At 42.1% G+C, this 20777-nt stretch overlaps 1 protein-coding gene across 6 annotated transcripts in view; it reads left to right on the top strand.

Annotated features, from left to right (window-relative positions):
• LOC148020096 (glyoxylase I 4-like) overlaps nt 1-19258 on the top strand; it is a 51561-nt gene extending 32303 nt beyond the window's left edge. For all 6 annotated transcript variants that reach the window (XM_087700375.1, XM_087700374.1, XM_087700377.1 and 3 more), the window contains 2 exons: nt 34-237; nt 18969-19258. In XM_087700375.1, coding sequence (XP_087556501.1) covers nt 34-237; nt 18969-19078 — 314 coding nt within the window. In that variant the 3' untranslated portion in view covers nt 19079-19258. The remainder of the gene's footprint in view (nt 1-33; nt 238-18968) is intronic.
• The last annotated feature ends 1519 nt before the right edge of the window (nt 19259-20777 follow it).

The raw sequence follows: 20777 nt of genomic DNA, 5'->3' as shown, positions 1-20777 counted from the left end.
ATTCGTGAGCTTATATGAATTCTTAATTGTCAGGATTAAATGTGTGCAATCGTCGTCCTGATGAAACCCTATCTTTTCGAGGAGCCTGGTTATGGATTGGCAATCAGATGATTCACTTGATGGAGTTGCCAAACCCTGATCCAGTGACAGGCCGACCTCCTCATGGTGGAGAAGATCGGCACATATGTGTTGAAATTGAAAATCCAGAGCGCCTAAAAGCTGTATTACAAGATGCAGGTGTCATGAATCTAAACCTTTATGGCTGCGCCATATGTATTTTTCATGAGATTTAAGGTCGTTTCTTTAACATCATGTGCCAAAGCAAATCTCTTCTTAACTGTCTGTAGCTTCCCTCCAGGGTTGAGCCTTTGGCTGTTGTTTCTTTAGTGCTTAGTTCTTCATCAGCATGAACCCTTTTGTTGTGCTTCTCATTGCCTTCTTTGTGGAAGCTGGTGATCAGCAACTGTTGCAGACTGGGTGGCATATTTTTTAGGTGGACAGACCTTCATTATTGCTGCGTTTAATGGATAGACATGTGTTTTGGGCTGGGAATACCTTTGGATGCTGAGGTCATCGTTTGCAGAGCTTGCAGTCTGTGTTTTCTGTTCGGCACACCTTCTTGCCATCACACTGTCTCTCTCACCTCGGATACTCCCCCGTCTACATGGCTGCACATCAGTCTTTAGCTGCCCAACAAACAAATGGACCCTGAATAGGCGGAGCACATCCTAGTTGCAGCATCCTTTCTTGTTTTCTTGCAAGTATTCTTGAAGGTCATCTATGGTTGACGTGTATGATTGGGGAGATCAGGTGGATTGGCTTTTTAGATGGACCACCATCCTATCATTCTCTCCCTTCACGTTCTTTTGGGGCTACCAGTCCTCGACTGGCAGGTTTGGCATCCCTTGTTCGGGTGCTTCTCTACTTGCATTCGACAAGCTGGATGGGACAAATTACGCTCCATGGTCTTGCAAAGTGAAGTACGTCCTCGGCACTTGCAACCTTTGGGATCCTTTTGCAGTCCCTATACCTTGTCCTATAGCAAATCCTTATGTTGGTGCTACATCCAACTTGGCAACTTTATGGGATCAATTGAATACCAGAGCCCACTCTTTTCTCTTTTTGAGTTGTACAAATTTTGTGCTTGTGCATTAAGACATATCCACATTGCCACAGAGGTTTAGAAGAGATTGGTGACTCTCTACCAGATCTAGACATTTGGGCATCATTTAACTCTCAAATTGAAGCTATAATAGCTCTCTATCGTAGATTCCCCTATGATGAAGGGTCATATCAACAAGCTGGAGGAGATTTGGGATGAGCTTATATCCCTTGGTAATAACATTTCTTTGGAGGATCTATGAAACTAGCCTTCCTTTCATGGAGGGGTGGTAATAACCTAATTATAACTTAATTACAGCAAGCAATAATTAATGAAATGCTGAAACACAAACATTTATCAATCAATAGCATGAGATACCACCTAGTATCTGCGCAACATTACTTAAGACAACTTTTACCTTTGATGTCCACTAATTTTCTCAGGTCCTTGGCTTGCAAATATGAAATAATCTCAGTTGCATTTCATATGTGCAACACATACTTAAAATATTTTATTAAAAATTAATCCAAATGTAAAGTAAAGAAAGTAAAATTTAACGTTCTCGTGATAGCCCTCTCCCTTGAAATCCTCGCAATCGTCCCCGATTGCACTGCCGGATGCATTCGTGTACGTCTTGGTAGGCCATTGGGCAGCCTACAACAGAGAGAGAATAAGAGTGTGCTAAAGCAAAAGAGAGTAGTGTACTTGTTGAACTGAAAGAATTGAAAGGTACAAGATAGTCTAAGATAAACCTAGCTCTAACTCAACTAGAGTTAATTGACTCTAACTCTAACTCCAAGAGTGGTGACACAACTTATAACTTTAGTTTTGTTCATACTAAGAACTGAAAAAGAACTAAAGATAAACATTGGGCACTGCCCATAGAATTGGCAAATTCTAACATCTCCTTGTAGCGCCAATGTGGTAAAGTATATGAATGATCAATCACCAAAGGGCAGCCAGTTCAAGGGCTTGCGAAAAGCCTCAAACTTCTCACGAGGTAGTGCCTTGGTGAAAATGTCTGCAACATTTTCTTGTGTATGAACATACATCAAGCTAATCTCTTCTACATAGCATCTCTCTACCCCATCCAAGAATGCTGTCTTAATGTCCAACTGATGTACCTTCCAACCATAATTTGCAGCCATAGCAATTATACATCTACCATACTCATATGGGATGTCGAAGCAAAAGTCTCTTTATAATCTATTCCCTTCTTCTGTGCAAAGCCTTTTGCTACCAACCGTGCTTTGTATTTGTCAATGGTACCATCTGCCTTCCATTAAAAAACCCATTTTGTGCCAATGGCCTTCTTGCCAAGTGGTAAATCTACAAGATCCCATGTAGAGTTAGAGCATAGCCACATCTCTTGAATGCAATGCAACATTCTTTCGAGTCTGTTTCTCTTGCAATAAGAGGCCTTCCAACTCCACAAATGTAAGGGCTGTTGCCTCCCCCCACAAAGACAACATCAAAGAGGGGTGGAAACTAAGATACGACTTTGGAAGAGAGTTTAGTGTGATGTTTACCAATTCAGCATCTTGAATGATTTCATCCACATTGAGCAGTTGCTTGTGCAAATCCTGTATGTGAGTAAGGTGATTTGTGATGCTATCACCCTTATCCATGTTCACATTGGCCCAACTCTCTATAGAGATAAGATATTCTGGCCTCGTAACATGCTGCAAACATATGCTCAAGTACATCCCATATTGATTTTGAGGTTTTACAAGACTGGATGTGTAGAATGATCGATCTTCTCACTAACAAGGCAATCAAAGAAAGTGCATGTGCATCTTTTGAGTCCCATCTCCTTTGATCCTTGGTAGTAGGGGGAGGAGGGGCAGCAGCACCAATAGCTTGTTCTCTAGCGTTATGCTGAGGTGTTTGAGGTGCAAGATCTCCTGGTCGCTGCAAATCACCTGTAACATAGTCCCACAAGTCCTTCGCTACAAGAAGGTTGTGGACCATAAAACTCCACAATGGGTAGTTTGATCCATCAAGTTTGTCCTTCTGAGTGAGGACACCAAGGATGTTGCTCTGATCATTAGTCCCCTAATATGCCACGCTGTCAGTAATAGACAAAAATCTGTAGCCAAATACTTCTCTGTTGAGAAGTGTAGATTGTACTCCTCAGAGTACCAAAAATCCCCTCGGGATTATGCAACAAGTACCAAACTGTAACACAAATGCCAAAGTCTACCCAATTTGACCCAAATTAACACTCAACCAAAAAATAACAGCAATGCACTATTGTACCATACCTGTCTCATTATGTTTGCCCTCAAAAGTACAAATTACAGTAACTTAATGTCGATTCTTACCAAAATTTACTGAAATTTCCTAAAATTTTCTACTCAATCTAACTCTAACAACAATTAAATGCTGGTATAACCCTTGTTTGCTACCTTGGAATGCATGTTGGACAAAAGCCCCAAATTTCTTTCTAAAATTTCAAAGAAATTGAGGGAATTTATACATTATAGCTTGAATTTCTGCAGTAGTGTCACCTTGGGATGCGTGCCAACAGTGAACAGTAGTTGGAATCTGCCTCGTGATGCATGGTAGGGCCTCTAAAAGGCCCAAAATTTTTTGTGCAAATGTCAATGAAATTGTGCAATGTTGGTGTTTCCAATGAAGATTCGCACGCGGGACTGCAAATTAGGCAAAAGCTCCAAAATTTTTGGCGGGAATGTCAAAGGAATTGTGAAATTTCTTGGAATTGGTTGTCAATTTAAACTCCAGGAGTGAAAATTGACCAATGCCCCAAATTTTGCGCAGCACGAGTTGAGATTTGGATACAGATGGCCAAAATGGATTGGAAATTGCAGAAATTTTGAAAAAAAGCCCAAATCACAACAAGGCTGTCCTCTCAGCCCTTTGTTGTTTGCTTTGGTAACTCACCCAATGCTCTCATTATTGGATAAGTTGGCAGCTCAAGGTGAGATAGTTGGCTTATCTCTTTCCGGCGGTGATTAACTTGTGGGCCAATCTTTGGCAGATGATTCTTTTATGTTCCTTAAGGCGGATCATATTAATGTCAATCGGGCAATGGTGGCCTAGAATCTTTTTGCTTTGGCATCGAGTCTTCACATTAATACTCAGAAATCCACCCTTCTCTCTCTGTATGGAGAATGATCTGCAAGCCTTGGGATGGAATGGAACTGTGATCCCAAGGGGCAATATAACCATACACTTGGGATATCCTATTGGTGTGGAGATTGCTCCCTGTGCCTTGCTGGATTGGATGGCCTCCCGAATTCATGACAGGTTCATGTACTAGAAATCTCAGAGTTAGCCTCTACATGTTAGACTAAAAGTGGCTCAATGCATTATGATCAGTATGATTTCGTTCTTTCTGCCATTGCTTCCTTGGACTAAGAAGTCCCTTTTGAATTTGGTCCAGCCTATTAGATTTATGCTATGGAAAAAGAAAGGCAATCGTTTGGGGAAAATATGGATCTCCTGGTAGCATGTGATCACTCCAAAAAGGATGGGAGGTGTAGCTTTGTTGGATGTTAATTTGCATATGGCCGCTTTGAGGCTATCCCTTTTGTAGAGTCTATGTATTCAATGTCATCCTTGGTCAAATATTGCCAAATTCTTCATAGAAAAAAGACTGGCATCTCTCATGGTAGCACTGTTATTTATGCTTCCTGGTGGCATGCGATAAATTCTGCGAGGCCTATAAAGGTCTTCTAGTCTTTTCTCCTTTCTCATTTGATTGCTTCTTGGTAGGAGATGCTTCGTTTTGTAGTTTGGCATCCTTCGGATTTTTGTAAGGAGGAAAATTCGCTGCGAGGAGAAATACTGGCTTCCTCAAGGTTGTTGCATTGGCCACAGAAAGATTTGCAACGATACAAGTTTAATCGGATGGCTAGGTTAGGGTTAAAGACAGTCTGTGATGGTGTTATTCCTGGGCAGCCCCGCCTTTATTATTTTAGGTGTATTCGTTAGTACTTTAGGGTGCCTCGTGGATACAGGGACATTTGGTTGTCCATACATGATAGTCTTTAGAGGTTCTCTTCTTTGCCTACATTACAGCCATTGGATCCATGGCGTGAGTGGATGCTTATGCTTCCTGATGACTTTGAGAAAAGGTCAGCTAATTAGATATATCATCAGATGGTGGAAGCTAAGAGATGGGCCACGAGGAAAGTTAATAAGTTATGGCATCTTAGGGATAGCAAAAAGAAGTAGCGAGAAAGATTTATCTAGCTTTGGAAGTCTAAGGTTCCGTATTAGGGTAAAGTGTTCATGTGGAAGCTGCCCATTGGAGGTCTTCCAACGGGAGAAGTGCTCCGTGCCCGAAAGATCTCTGCAGGTCGTCGTGTTTTCTGCTACATGTGATGAGACATTGCTTCACCTCTTTGTCTCTTGCCCTGTTGCATGACAGATCTGTTCATTTCCCGTGTGTGGTCCTCGGTGACTCAGCATTGCATACCAGTTCATTCGTGGATTATGGGAAATATGTCCTCTATGCCCTCTTTGCGTTCAGATTGTTCCTGCCTATTCCATTTCCTTAGATGGACAGCCCTTTGGCATATATAGCGTACTCGCAATGCCTTTATTTTTGATTCAGCATCAGGCATCCATGGGCATGTGGCCCGTGTGCGTGGATTGGTGTTATGACAAATCTCTTCTATGATGTCAGCTGACATGGTTCTTCTGGATATTGCTGCTCCTTGGCTAGCGATTGTTTGCTCTACTCCAACTGTTTCTTCTGTGTGATTTATTAGTATTGGTCATGTAATAGGTTGTTTTAGTTGTTCTGAGAGCTTGTAGGCCTCATGTAAATATTAGACAGAGAGAGAGAGTGAGAGAGACAGAGTATGCTGACCTGATGGTCTGATGTAATAGAAAGTAAAAGATACAGAGAGAATGTTGACTTGATGGTCTGATGTAAATATTTACTACTTAATTTAATTATCTTCACAAAAGAGAGAGAGAGAGAGAGAGAGAGAGAGAGAGAGAGAGAGAGAGAGAGAGAGAGAGAGAGAGAGAGAGAGAGAGAGAGAGAGAGAGAGATGAAATGATGCAGTCCTTGGACTGGCAGGGTCTGGTTGTTCCTCGTGGCTCCATTGTCAGGCACCTTGGGTACCCTTTGGGTGTCGACGTTCCACCAAAGCAGCTTCTGCAGTGGATTTCTCAGAAAATGGTGGCCAAGTTTATGTATTGGAAATCTCAAGCCTGGCCCTTCCATATTTGTCTCAAAGTGGCCCAGACAATTATGTTGCCAATGCTGACATATTTTTTGCCATTGTTGCCCTGGACTACTACGACTCTCAGTGTTCTTACTCAGTCTATTCGCTTCATGCTATGGAAGAAGGACTCATTGCATGCAGGTATTTCCTGGATTTCTTGGTCGCATGCCTGCACCCCTAAACGCATGGGTGGCGGAGCTATTTTAGATGCCCAAACTCACATGCAGGCACTCCGTTGGTCTCTCTTTCGCGCCATGTGCTCGGATCATCATCCATGGGTCGATATAGCCCGTTATTTCCTTGAGAGCCATGGGCTTCTACATGGCAATACCCAAATCCGGACTTCTTGGTGGCATGTTCTTAATGCTGATTCAAGGTTCTCCAGTTCTTCTTCGTTGCTGCTCAATCATTTGGTATGTTCCTGGAAACGGGTCCTTCTAAAGGCTCAGTGGCATCCAGCGGAGGATCGCTTGACTACGAATTCTTTTCAATTGGAATTATTGGCAGTCTCGCGTTTACTTGCATGGGAAGGCAAAAATGAGCTTAGACCACAATTCAACCGGATGGCTCGCTTGGGCTTGTCTTCGGTCGCGGATGCCACCCTTGCTAGTCGCAATGTGCTTATATCTTTTCGTACAGCCAGGAGGCTTTACAGGATTCCGCGGGGATATAGGCCTTTATGGGAACAACTTTTGCGGATGCTCCAGAGCAGACAACCCTTTCCTGCCCTTGCTTCAGATCATCCCTGGCAGGATTGGGACCTACAAGGCCGGCTGCCTTTAAGCAAAGCTTCTGCTAATCAAGTTTATCATATTCTGATCAAAGATCAACAATGGTTAGTTACCAAAGCCAATGCTTTATGGGGCTTACGAAAATCCCGGTCCTAGTGGAGGGCAACTGTGATGGAGGGCTGGTTGAACAAGACCCCCTTCAAATGTAAAGTATTTCTTTGGAGAGTGATGATTGGTGGTCTCCCGCTTGCGTCGGCTCTTTCCAAGCGACGAATCTCCAATGGCAAGTGTTTCTTTTGCACCACTGCGGTGGAATCAGCCCGCCACAGATTTATTTCTTGCCCTGTTGCAACAAAAGTCTGGTTCTTTTTGTCGGCTATTTGGCAAGGAGCGGTTGGATTCACCCTGCGCCCCTTTGATTGGGTTTTCGGGCAGCCCAAATACCCCACTCCTGCACAGCCACATATGAAACTCATGTATCATTTTCTTCGATATTGGGGCTATTGGCATAACTGGACCATTAGGAATGCTTTTCTTTTTGACTCCGCCTATAATGTTCAGAGACATATTGCGAGGCTTAAGGGCCTTTTGTATTGGCAGTTGGATCTTCTCCGGCATTCTGATTTGCTCTCTAGGGAGGACTTCCGTCCCTGGCTTATGGCAATTTCATCTGCCCCCTTGCCATAACTTTGTAACTTGTAGCACTTAGCCCCTCTTCACATGATGGCCTGGATTGGCGTCATGTATCTTGTAATCAAGTTATCTTGTACTTTTTTTCGTAATTAATACAATTACCTTTTACGAAAAAAAAAAAGATATGAAATGATATATTAACGTCTACAAAAGGCCAAAATAACCTATGAGACCATGAGTTACAATCATGTGTATGATGGTACAACTGTTTGGGCAAAATTTATATGTAGCACAAAGCAAAATGAGAAAGGAAACTAACTATAGCTATGTGTAAAACATAGAGCTCTATCTAGTAACAATGAGCTCCAAATGGTACAATCTCATGTGGATATGGAGGACCTAGCTCTAGCCCGAGCAATAATCCTCTGTATCTGCCTAGGAAGGTGTCGTTAGTGTTTGTGCCGAGGCCTAGGACGTCTGGATCGGCTAAGCTGAACGGTCCGATCAATCAGTACTCCTTGTCTGTGTGTGTGGACTGTGGCGGTGAGAGAGACTCTTGCGTTGATTGTGGCTGTAACTGTATTGAAGTCTTCTGAGTCTCCTTTGTAAAGAAGTCTCTGAGCTGCCTCTGTGAAGGGCCTTGATGTCCTGGAGCAGCTGTACTCCTGAGGCGCATGTCACGAAGCCGTTGTATCTCAAGAAGAAAGAGGCCAAGGCATCGCTGATCAGTAAAATCCATGACTCTGGATAGTAGTCCAAATCCGTCTCTAAAGAGAGAGTGGTGTAGTGATGGGTTAGGCATGGAGATCGGGACAGACAGTCGTAATGCGCAGTGAGAGACAGAGAGAGTGAGAGAGAGCAGAGTCAAGAGTGAGGACGTTTTTAGGTACAATGACGAGAGAGTATCTTTAGGTTTTTAGATAGATATACATGTGTAAGTACAAGTGCTAAGGGTGTGTTCACACGCGAGCACATCAACATACAAAACCAAGATAATCATACTGCCTTCTTGGTGTACGAGCAGTGATCCACTTGACTTCTATGAAAGCCTTGGGATTGCATGAATGTATCAAACTTATGATACCATTCCCTTGGTGCTTGTTTCAGCCCATACAAACTCCTTTTGAGTTTACATACCATTTTTTCTTTCCCTTGTTCAACAAACCCTTCAGGCTGCTGCATATATATGTCTTCATGTAGATCACCATGTAAAAACACAGTCTTTACATCCATCTGTATGAGCTCCATATCCTCAACTGCAACCAAGCTCAAAATGGTTCTCAATGTAGTCATCTTGACTATAGGAGAGAAAATCTCATCAAAGTCAATTCCATGCTCCTGCTTGTACCCCTTTGCAACCAATCTTACTTTGTACTTGGGTGAGGAACCAGAAGTGACCTTCATCTTGTAAACCCATTTGCATGGAAGGGTTTTCTGCCCTTTAGGCAACTGCACCAAGTCCCAAGTGCCATTTTTTTCAAGAGATTCCATCTTTGACAGCATGGCTTTATACCATTTCTTGCTGTCCCGTCTGTCCATTGCTTCCTTGAAGCAAGACGGTTCACCATAGTTTGTCAACATGACATAATCAGCCACATTAATTGCACTAGGAACAAATCTGTCAAGTTGTCTAGTATCCTTAGACGATCTCCTAACCCAATGGTCATTGTTTGCTGGCTGTTTCTGCAAATTTCCATTTTCAGCATGCTGTCCTAGCATTTCAGCCTGCAAATCAGCATTAACAGCTTGCTGTCTTGGCTGTTCCTGCACATGTAATAGCTCATTTTCATGGGCAATAGCTGGCTGATCATTTCCAGCATCATTTCCTGCATTTACAGGTTCATTTACAGCAGGTATTTGCTGCTGTACAACGGGCACATATTGCTATCCAAAAGGTATTTATTCCCGGAATACAACCCTATGGACCTCCTCAGTCTTTTGGGGCTGTTTGTGTGTGCGATCTTCCTGGAAGATAACATCATTGCTGCGTACTACTTTCCTTTTCTCGGGATTATTAAGACTTTAAGCTCGATCTACTATCTTTGGTATGACCATATCCGACACTTGAGTTGTCCAGCTGTACTACATGATGCGGACATTAAATAAGTTGGTGGTTAGGACTTAGCTGTTTGGTGTGAATGGTCCTAGACCTTAAGTTGTAACTATTCTCTTTAGCAATGTGTGGAATGGAAGAATAGTAGAAAACGTGTGAGAGCTCATTGCTCTACACTGTTGAGTCCAACCCTCTCTGTCTTTGTTTAAGACTTCTAACATGGTATCAGAGCATCCATGACTGGGCTTTGTGGAGTGCGTGCGGGAAGAAGATCTGAAGACTGACCTGCCAAGGTTGAAAAGAGAAGAAGGGCTGTCTGCCATTGTCTTTCTAAAGGTATGCATTGGTTTATCAGGTCTCCATTTGGCTCAAGTATTGGTTGAGGATTGTTTGGCTCTTGTCTAGAGTATTTGGAGGTGCCATTGATCACATTAGAGAGGGCATTAATTAGTATGAAGATCAAATGCTGTTGCTATATACTTCTGGGCAGTTTGCATGATTGCGCCAGCTGACATAATGAATCCCCATGGCTTCTTGTGAAGGCAATGATTAGTACTTAAGTCATCTACAACTTGGTTGTACTCTTTGGAAGGCACTTTATCACCCTGGCATGCTAGTACATGAGCATGAGCTCATGTAGGAGTTCTAGAAACTAATTACAAACCTAGAACAGAAGCCTGAACTGCTGTATACAGAGTATACATAGCATATGCAACACATTGGCAAGAGCTTTGAGCTCCTTGGCATGCTCAAAAGGACCTATTGGAGCACATACATGCTATGTAAACAGATGTATTGGATATTATGCTTGAAAACTGAAGGTTGTTTACAAAAATACTCAGATTTGGGAGTATTTACTTGGCTGAAAACTGTCATTCACTGTCTACAACATATACTCATTGACTTGAAGAAATACATGCCTTTTGTTACCTACAGGGAGTTGTATGGTATGGGATATGATTGTTGAATGCTATGAGCATTGAGATGAGCATTGAAGGCTCTTAAAAACTGAAATCTGAATCTGGAAACAAATGTATTCACAGGGTATTGGTTGGTCATAAACAGTGAATGCATTATATGACATTGCCTCTTACAGATAGAGTGTTTGCGGATGCTTGTTTGATCATGTATTGACCTGTACACACAGTGGCATATGTATGAAGTGGCTTGAGGATCTCTTGGACTGAAATACATCTTGGTTTGACAGTTTATTGGCTGTATACAATCTATGAGCAGATTTATGTCACTTGTACTTGCTGGATATGCACTGTTTTGTGCCCGTATGACTATGTCTAGTTTCCTACATATACTAGCAAATGTTTGGGAAAGTTTGGAGCATGTATGACATGGTTTAAAGTGGTTTTTTGGCAGTAAAATCACTACTGGTTACTGAAAAATTGTAGGTTTCAGATTGCGTATTCTCTTCACTGCAGTAAGCTTGCATAACACAGAGTTACAGTACCTGCAAAGTCTATGTACTGACTGATGTACCTACGGGTTATACCACATGTTTGTGGATGCTTTTGATGTTGTAAAGGGCTGAAATTCCCTGGTTTTTTTGCAGAGAATAGCTGCAGAAAACTGTCATAAACAGTCAAGGACTGAAGTTGGTCAGAGTGACTTGTTGGCTTGCAGTAAGTCAGGCAGTGTTGACATCATGGCAAATGCAGAAAGAACCGACAACATAACCCAGATTGTGGGGAAAAAGCTTGATAGTAACAATTATGCCATATTGAAGTTCCGCATGGAGAATTTCTTAATAGGGAAAGGCTACTGGGAGTTGGTGACTGGAGTAGAAGTTGAACCTGTGCTCCCAGATCGACCTACGGCTGATCAGAGACTATTACACCGAGCTTGGACAGAAAGAGCTCGTAGGGTGTTGCACTGGCTGTCTCTATGTATATCAGATGCCATGGTAATGTAAATAATGAACTGCAGCTCTCCTAAGAATGCATGGGACATTTTGGTCAAGTACTATGGCACAACCACAAGTGCCAGAAAGATACAGTTGAAGCAGAAGTTCAACAACATGGAGAGAAAGAGCAGATCTATACAGGATTATGTCACGGAGGTTAAGACCATTACGGATCAGCTGGCATCTGTTGGTTCACAGGTTGAAGATGAAGACATGGTTGCTGTGACTTTGAATGGCTTGGGACCTGAGTATAAGTCTTTTGACACTTTTGTGTCTGTGAGGGCTGAAATGCCTGATTTTAATGAGCTGGTTGCATTGCTTATACATGAGGAGGTTAAACTTGGCTTGGCTACAAGGTCAAGCAGTTCTAAAAATAAGGATACAGTTTTTTATTCGAATCAGCGCGGCCGTGGCAACCGAGGTAGAGGCTATGGATCTGGTAGAGAAGGCCAACAGAATGCATCCTATGGCAATAACAACCAGCAGGTATCGGATGCAAGAGGTGGTGGAAACTTTAGAGACAGGGGAGATTTAGCCCTAGAGGCAGAGGCTCCTAGCAGCAACAGCGCCCATCTAACAATCTCAATAGGGATAAGGATTGTCACTACTGCGGGAAGTATGGGCATATTGCCAAGGACTGCTGGAAGAAGCAGGGCTACGTCTAGTCAGGGAGATGATTTCTCAGGTGATAGACTGTTTGCCATGCAGTATGTAAAAGACAGGGCTGTTGAAAAATGCACTGATGATGCAGTTTGGTACATTGATTCAGGGGCATCGAACCACATGACCCCTCACGGTGATTGGTTCACTGATATAGTGGCTGAAAAACATGGCTATATCTGTACAGGTGATGACACGTAGCATAGCATTGAACATAAAGGCAAAGTGCCTCTTGTGGTTCATGATGGCAGAAAGAAAAATTTGCATGATGTATTGCATATTCCTTCGATTATGAAGAACTTATTGTCTGTCGGTCAGATGACGGTCAGATGACGGAGCAAAACTTGCAGGTTAGATTTAATAAGCATGGCTGCTTTATTGAAGAGTTTGGCAATCGATGCAAGTTGATAGCTCGCGGTCACAGGAATGGCAGAATGTTTACTCTTGATGCTACTTTGTTAGAGCTGAATTCAGCTATGTTTGCCTATGTTTCTGGCACTATCAGAGATTTGGAAATTTGGCACAAGAGAGTGGGGCATGTGAATTTGCAAAGGTTGCAAATTATGCAGAAAAAACAGCTTGTTACAAGTTTACCCAAGTTCCAATATTCAGATATTGATCATGTATGCGATGCTTGCCAGTTTGGTAAGCAGTCAAGATTGCCATTTGTCAGGCATGTAAGGCAGAGTACACGTCCGTTGCAGTTAGTGCACTCTAATGTTTGGGGGCTAGCCCATAATGCATCTATGGGAGGCTCGAAGTATTATGTGACATTCATTGATGATTACAGTTGCTATACTTGGGTTTACATTCTGAAGACAAAGGATGAGGTGTTTGCTGTTTTTCAGCAGTTTAAAAAGCAGGTTGAAAAGAAATTTGACTGCTATATTTCTTGCTTGAGATCAGATAGCGGTGGGGAGTATGTGTCAAATGAGTTTGACAACTTTCTGGCTGAAAATGGCATATGTAGACAGCTTACCTGCAGCTACACTTCTCAGCAGAATGGGGTAGCTGAAAGAAAGAACAGGGTCTTGATGGAAGTTGCTCGTGCCATGATGAATGAGAAGAAGATGCCGCTCTATTATTGGGCTGAGGCTGCTATGATAGCCATGTATATCTTGAATCGGACTCCCACTGCAAGTATTCATGAGATCACACCGTTTGAGAGGTTGTATGGCTATAAGCCGGATGTAAGTCACATGAAAGTCTTTGGCTGTCTTGCTTATGTGCACATTCCAGATGAGAAAAGGAAGAAGCTGGATCCAAAAGCGCATAAGTGTGTTTTCATTGGATATTCGCAGGAGAAGAAGGCATACAAATGCTATGATTCCTCTATCAGGGAGACTTTGATGAGCAGGGATGTTATTTTTGATGAGATGGGTTCTTGGTATGTATCACCGGCTACAATGCCATCGGATATGCCTTCCACTCATGTATCTACAGTTGATTTGTAGTAGGGCACTGCTATGATAGGACCTAGTAGTCAGACAGTATTCCCATGGACAGGGAGATTGAGGAGCTCACCGTCCACTGACACCAGTATGTCAGTGAGGGGGAAATATGATGTCTTGGACAGCAAAGGAAAAGAGAAAGCTACTGAGGATGCATCTGGTATGATGACACTTGGTAGAATGACTTCCGGATATGAGTCTGCTGACACTTTAGACAGTGAACTTGGTATTCCGACTGTCTATACGCCTGGCACAAGGCAGAGCAGGTATTTTCTGTCTCATGAGAGAGGGGAATCGAGCAGTGCACCACAGTCTAGACGCTCACAGAGGGACAGATACCCTGTTGACAGGTTGACGTACAGTGGCTACTCTGCAAAGCATTATGCTTACATGACAAAAGTGATGGAGATCAAAGAACTAGGTACATATGCTGAAGCAGTGAAAGATGAGAACTGGTGTGCAGCTATGGACGAAGAAATGAATGCCTTGGCTGAAAATAAGATATGGGATCTTGTGCCACTGCCTGAAGGGAAAAAGATCATTGGTTACAAATGGGTCTACAAAATCAAATGCTAGTCAGATGGTAGTGTGGAGAGATACAAAGCCAGGCTGCAAAGGGGTATGCCCAACAGTATGGACTTGATTATGAGGAAACATTCAGCCCTGTTGCCAAGATGGCAACCATACGCACTGTGATTACTTTGGCTGCTGCTAAAGGTTGGAAATTGCGACAGATGGACGTTAAGAATGCATTTCTTAAAGGTGACTTAGCAGAGGATGTTTATATGGTTCAACCTGAAGGGTACATTCACCCTGATTTTCAGCATTATGTATGTAAGCTGAAAAAAGCATTGTATGGGCTGAAACAGGCTCCGAGAGCTTGGCATGCTAGGATCAGTAACTACTTGCAGAGATTGGGATTTGCTGTTAGCAGGGCTGATCACAGTCTGTTTACGAAAAAGATAGACAAAGGCTTGGTAGTGCTGGTTATCTATGTTGATGACTTGATAATCACAGGTGATGATGATTTGGAGATACAGCATGTTATGCAGATGCTGAAATCTGAATTTGACATGAAAGATCTAGGTGAATTGAAGTACTTTTTGGGTATTGAGATGATCAAGGCTGAAAATGGTTTATGGCTGATGCAGAAGCACTATGCCATGAAAATGCTGAAGAAGTATGGCATGGCTGAATGCAAACCATTGGATACACCTCTTGATCAGAATGTCAAGCTAGACATGAGCACTGGAGCTGAAGTAGAGGATGTGACTATGTACAGACAGATGGTTGGCAGTCTGATTTACTTGACCATCACTAGGCCTGACTTGAGCTATGCTGTAGGGCTCATAAGCCAGTTTATGCAGAAGCCCAGAAAGCCGCACTTGAATGAAGTTAGACGCATTATGAGATATATTAAGTCCACTGTAGAGTATGGACTGTTTTATGTCAGAGATAAGCCCTTGAAACTCATTGGAACACGGATGCAGATTGGGCAAGATGCTCATATGACCGTAGATCTATGAGTGGATATGCTTTTGGATTTGGTAGCGGCATGATTAGCTGGAGCAGCAAGAAGCAGCCTACAGTTGCTTTGTCCAGTACTGAGGCAGAGTACGGGGGTGCTGCATTGGCAGCATGCGAGATTTCATGGCTGCTCAAGCTTATGGCTGATTTGGACATACAGGTGGATGCTCCAGTGAAGTTACTATGCGATAATCTGAGTAGTGTACTCTTGGCCATGAATCCAGTATATCATGCTAGAGCGAAACACATAGAGGTACACTACCACTTCATCAGAGAGATGGTTCTTGCAGGACAAGTTGATCTCATACATGTAAAGACTGATGAGCAGGTTGTGGATATCTGTACCAAGTCCTTGGGTAAAGATAAGTTCAGTGTTTTTAGACAGCTGCTTGGTGTATAGATGCTGTCTTGAGCTTGAGGGGGAGTGTTAAGATTTCAAGCTCGATCTACTATCTTTGGTATGACCATACCCGACACTTGAGTTGTCCAGCTGTACTACATGATGCGGACATTAAATAAGTTGGTGGTTAGGACTTAGCTGTTTGGTGTGAATGGTCCTAGACCTTAAGTTGTAACTATTCTCTTTAGTAATGTGTGGAATGGAAGAATAGTAGAAAACGTGTGAGAGCTCATTGCTTTACACTATTGAGTCCAACCCTCTCTGTCTCTGTTTAAGACTTCTAACAGGGATCCCTTAATCTATACCCCATTTCATCCTTGTCGCCATATCCTAGGAAAATGCATTTATAGGACTTTGGCTCAAGTTTGCTGCGTTTTTCTTTACAAATGTGCACAAAAGCCTCGTAACCAAACACTTTCAGATGAGCATATGAAGGTGGGTTGCCCGCAACCACGCTTCTTGGGAAACTCCCTCCCAAAATCCTGTTTGGTGACCGACTAATTAAGTGAACGACTGTCATAACAGCCTCTGCCCAAAAACCATGGGGTAATGCAGCATGAGACAGCATTATACGGACCTTGTCCTGTATGGTCCGATTCATACACTTTGCAACTCCATTTTGAGGCGAATTATGAGGGGCAATGAGCTTCCTCTTTATCCCTTTGCTGTCACAAAATGCCTGAAAGGCCTTGGACATATATTTCCCACTATTATCAGAGCGAAGACACTTAATTGTCTTATCTGTCTGATTTTCAGCCAATGCCAAGACTTGTCAAGCACTTCATCCTTGCTACGAATAGGGTAAACCTATACTTTCCGTGTAGCATCATCGACAAAGGTGACAAAATATTTATTTCCCCCTAAAGATAATCATTGACATACATCCGAATGTACTAACTCTAGAGGAGAAGATTTCAAAGAAAGAGACTTTTGTGAGACGTCTGTGCATGTTTGCCATAAATGCAATGATCACAATGCTCAAAATCAACATAACGAAGACAAGGCAAGTAACCCAAACAAGAAAGCACTTTCATTCCTGTTTGACTCATGTGTCCCAACCGGCCATGCCATAAAGAAACGCTTGGCTGCTCGGTCACGGCAACAACATGGTTACACACACTGGATACATGAAGTGGATACAAAGTATTACTCTTGCAACCTCTGGCATAACCCTAGATCCCTTACAGATCTTCCATTTTTCATTACCAAAGGTGGTATGAAAACCATCATCACCTAGCTGCCCTGTGCTAATTAAGCTCTTCTTGAGCTGAGGTACATGTCGTACATGCTGAAGTGTAAAGACAAAGCCATGCTGAAACTGTAACTGCACACTGCCAATACCTGAAATGTCACATGCATAGTTGTTTCCAAGATGGATAACACCATGTCGACCCCCTATATAGGCGGTGAACCACTCACGATAAGGGGTGACATGAAAGGAAGCACCTCAATCGAGAATCCAAGTATGCATATCATCATCTGTATCTGCAAGTAAAGCATGTGCACCAAAGTGTGAAGAGACAAGGAGTACATCAATCTCACTATCACTATCATGAGTGACTACATTCACCTCTTCAATTTTTACACTGCTCTTCTTAGGCTGTGTGTCCTTCTTCTCTTCCTTGCTATCATCTGTTTTCTTGCCTTTTCCTTTCTCTTTCTTCCATTTGTAGCAATCATGTTTAAAGTGACCCTTCTTGCCACAATGATGACATTCAACATCTTTGCCACATGATTTATTGCGTCTCTTGCTATTATATTTGCCCTTTTGCTGTAATCTGCCCCTGTATGCAAAGCACTGGAAGACTTACTGGATGCATTGTTATGCCGATTCATCTCTTCCATAAGTAGAGCATTCTCTACATCAGCATATAAAAGGATTACATTAGAATTGCTCATAGCAGTCCTGAATGTATCCTAACTCTCTGGTAGTGTGCAAAGCAAGAAAGTAGCCTTAAATTCCTCATCAATCATGAACTTCAAGGCAACCAGCTGGCTGAAAATGGAGTTAAACTCACTCAAGTGAGTAGACATTGCTGTACCCTCTTTCATACACAAATCCATAAGCTTTTTCAGCCAATACACTTTACTTGCAACACTCTTTTGTGCATACAGTTTTTCCATTCTAGTCCATATAGCATATGCAGAATCCAAACCTTCAATGTTGAACAGCAAGGCATCAGAAATCGATAGCTCTACGGTTGAGCGTGCAAGCTCATATAAATCATCCCAATCGTCCTGTTCCATGTCCGTGGGCTTTGCCTCTTTGGTTTTGATCGGCTTTGCTTGCTTCTTTTGCAACAAGATATTGTGGCATTGCTTTTGCCAAACTACAAAGTTATGTGTGCCTTCAAGCTTCTTTATGTGCATCAAATTATTGCTGTCATTGCTGCCAGCCATGATTTTCAGCTTAAATGTGACCAAAGAATAACAAATCTAGGCCCAAAACTGTCATCCAACTGAACAAGGTACAAACATGTACCAATCAGCAATAAATGACCATGCAGAACAAAAGATGACAGGGCTGAATAACAGGCTGTTGCTGCAGTAAGTAGGCTGAAGTTGGTTGGGAGATGACAGAGAATGTCAATTCATGGCTGGTTGTGTGACGGGCAGCAAGCACAACAGCAGATAAGGGCAAAAGCGACCATGGTTTGCATGGCTGTCACTGTTAACCAGCCTCTCCCTGTTCTGTCCCCATCTCATCCCTGATAAATAAGTGCCACCTTGGGGATGCCACGTCTCCTGCTGTCCCCTTGTCACGGATGGATCAGAGTATGCCCCACCAAAATGTGATGTGTACCCCCTCCTGCATCCATCTGGGATGATGTTCTAGATTCTTGAGGGCCCATCTTGGGTATCCCAAAGTTAATGTTAGTCACCTCCATTGATTCAGTTTTAAGGGTAGTTCTAGTGACCCAGCTGCAAGAAAATCATCAAAGTGAGCTTTCCAATCATGTTTATGTATCTAGGCATAGTCTACTCTGTACAGCACTACTATAGGTTGAACCTATACTTAATTCATGAATCCATGGTACATTTCTTGCTTATATTGTTATTGGACTAAACAGGTTGTGTTCTAGATTGCTTGCAAGGTTTTAATGCAAACAACGTTAGGAGTTTGTCATGTTCAATGTCCCTTCCAAATTGCACGCTAGAATTTTAGTAGAAGTTGAAAGCACAAAACTTCTCATATGTAGTAGTGTTCGAGGGTTTGAACTGGAAATCATGTCCATCATTTCAGTAAAATTATTTTTATGGACCTGAACTAAGATCCATACATACATTTCAGGTGTTCCATACACTCAGAGCATGTCATTGAAACCACAAATATTCATCCGAGATCCTGATGGTAATTGTTTGGAATTCCAGCCAGTGACTGCACCAGAGAGAATCAGCTAAATCTGATTTACCTGGCCCTGAAAGCTCTATAGACTAGTTATTGAACTAAGAAGATTTTATTTGGAACTCAAGCAAGTCTCTCTTATCCATTTGTGATTTATCAGTAGATAAAACACTTTCAAGTATTGAATTACCAATGTATATGAAGGGTTGGCCATGAAATTTGGATTACTTGCCTAACAGCAGGTGTTGATGCAGTAAAGTTTAAGTGCATATTAACAAAAAGCAAGTCCTTGTGAAATAGGATGTTACAGGTTCATGAGATAGGAAGTCTGTTAAGTCCTATTTAAACTGAACTCATGATTTGAGGTGAGTAACTTTGTGTGTTTGAGGCATGGAGGTGGGTCGATGGGTGTGGGTGATGGTGGGTGATTGAGCGTGCATGCATTTGTGTGTAGATACTGCATATTTTGCATTGCTGCTACAGAATAAGTCACAGACGCTGTCCTTCCCTGGTTATGTATAGAATCTTGAAAGGTAGCGTCTACTTGTGCATGCTCTTTGTAATCGTGGCAATGCTAAGGGAGGGACACTGCAATCATACTCAATGCTGAATTGGGTGATGATAATTGAGAAATTTGGTGCCTTACTGTCATTTAACACTAGTCTTGTGAGGGAGCTAAAAGTTGGCTAAAAGCTACCAAATAGGTAAAATAGGATGGGGCAGGATTTCAATAATTAACTAACTGCATTAACCCAAGTCATGAAATTTATCAGTTTTTTATCAAATAAGATAGAAAAATTGGGCACTTGATCAAAAAATTTCAGGGGATAAAGAAAGCCAAAAGATAAGAATGATTTTCAATGCATGCCTGTGTGTTCTAAATTGGCGACAATTTTCCAATAACAAGCGTGGTATTTTTGAGAGATTCTAAGAGTTTCTTGATAAAGTTAAGTAGGAAAATCTCACAATGAACAATCATTTATCTAGAATATCCTCAATGATGTCTCTCAAAAAATGTACATTGTTTTCTTTGGAACGAAAAAAAAGGGACATTCTGAACCAAAAAGCATTATAGTGCCTTTTTTTACTCAATGAAGATTTTTTTCAATCCTATAGTACTAATATTAAGTTCATGTTAGCCATGTAAGGGGGATTATAGGATGCAAGTATTCTAGAGGTTTGTTAGTCTTTTCATTCAAAACTATAATTGATGAGTACGGATAATTCTCTACTATTGAGTTTGTTCGTTTTGCTTCAATCAGCTTTGTTGACAGTGTTTTAGAAGCATGAATAGTTATTCATGCAAAATGCTAAGATATTTTTGGATATTATTCAAAACCATATGGCCAAAATCAGTGCCATTTTTGGCCATGAAACTTGCTCATTGTAAGTTGTAGAATTTATTAGATCATGCTTTGGTTCTCTTCCTAGATGCTCTTGCTTTAGCCCTTGAGCCTCGCTCATGTTGGATCTAGGACTTGACCTTTGAGCATGAGGAGGTGAGGAGATAGATCACATAACTTTGGACTAGGGAGTGGCACATGATGGAGGGATTGTAGAGGAGGTGGCATAGGCCTTAGGGGAGTTGAGTAGGATTTGTTAGGAGGTAGCTCTCCATGCTCGACAATAGTATTGGGAGGAGAGGGTCTTATGAAGAGATTTAGTGGCTATTCAAAGGTTGCTACAAGAGTCACTTGTGACCACATCCTTCATTCCTAGGAGTTGAGGGCATGGACAGCTCTTGTGAGCTTAAAG

The sequence above is a fragment of the Lygodium microphyllum genome, chromosome 19 (genome assembly GCF_053477565.2).
Source record: "Lygodium microphyllum isolate KBCC chromosome 19, Lygodium_microphyllum_v1.1.10, whole genome shotgun sequence".
NCBI lineage: Eukaryota > Viridiplantae > Streptophyta > Polypodiopsida > Schizaeales > Lygodiaceae > Lygodium > Lygodium microphyllum.
The sequence above is the reverse complement of the archived record's forward strand: the minus strand, read 5'-3'. Positions and strand labels throughout refer to the sequence as shown.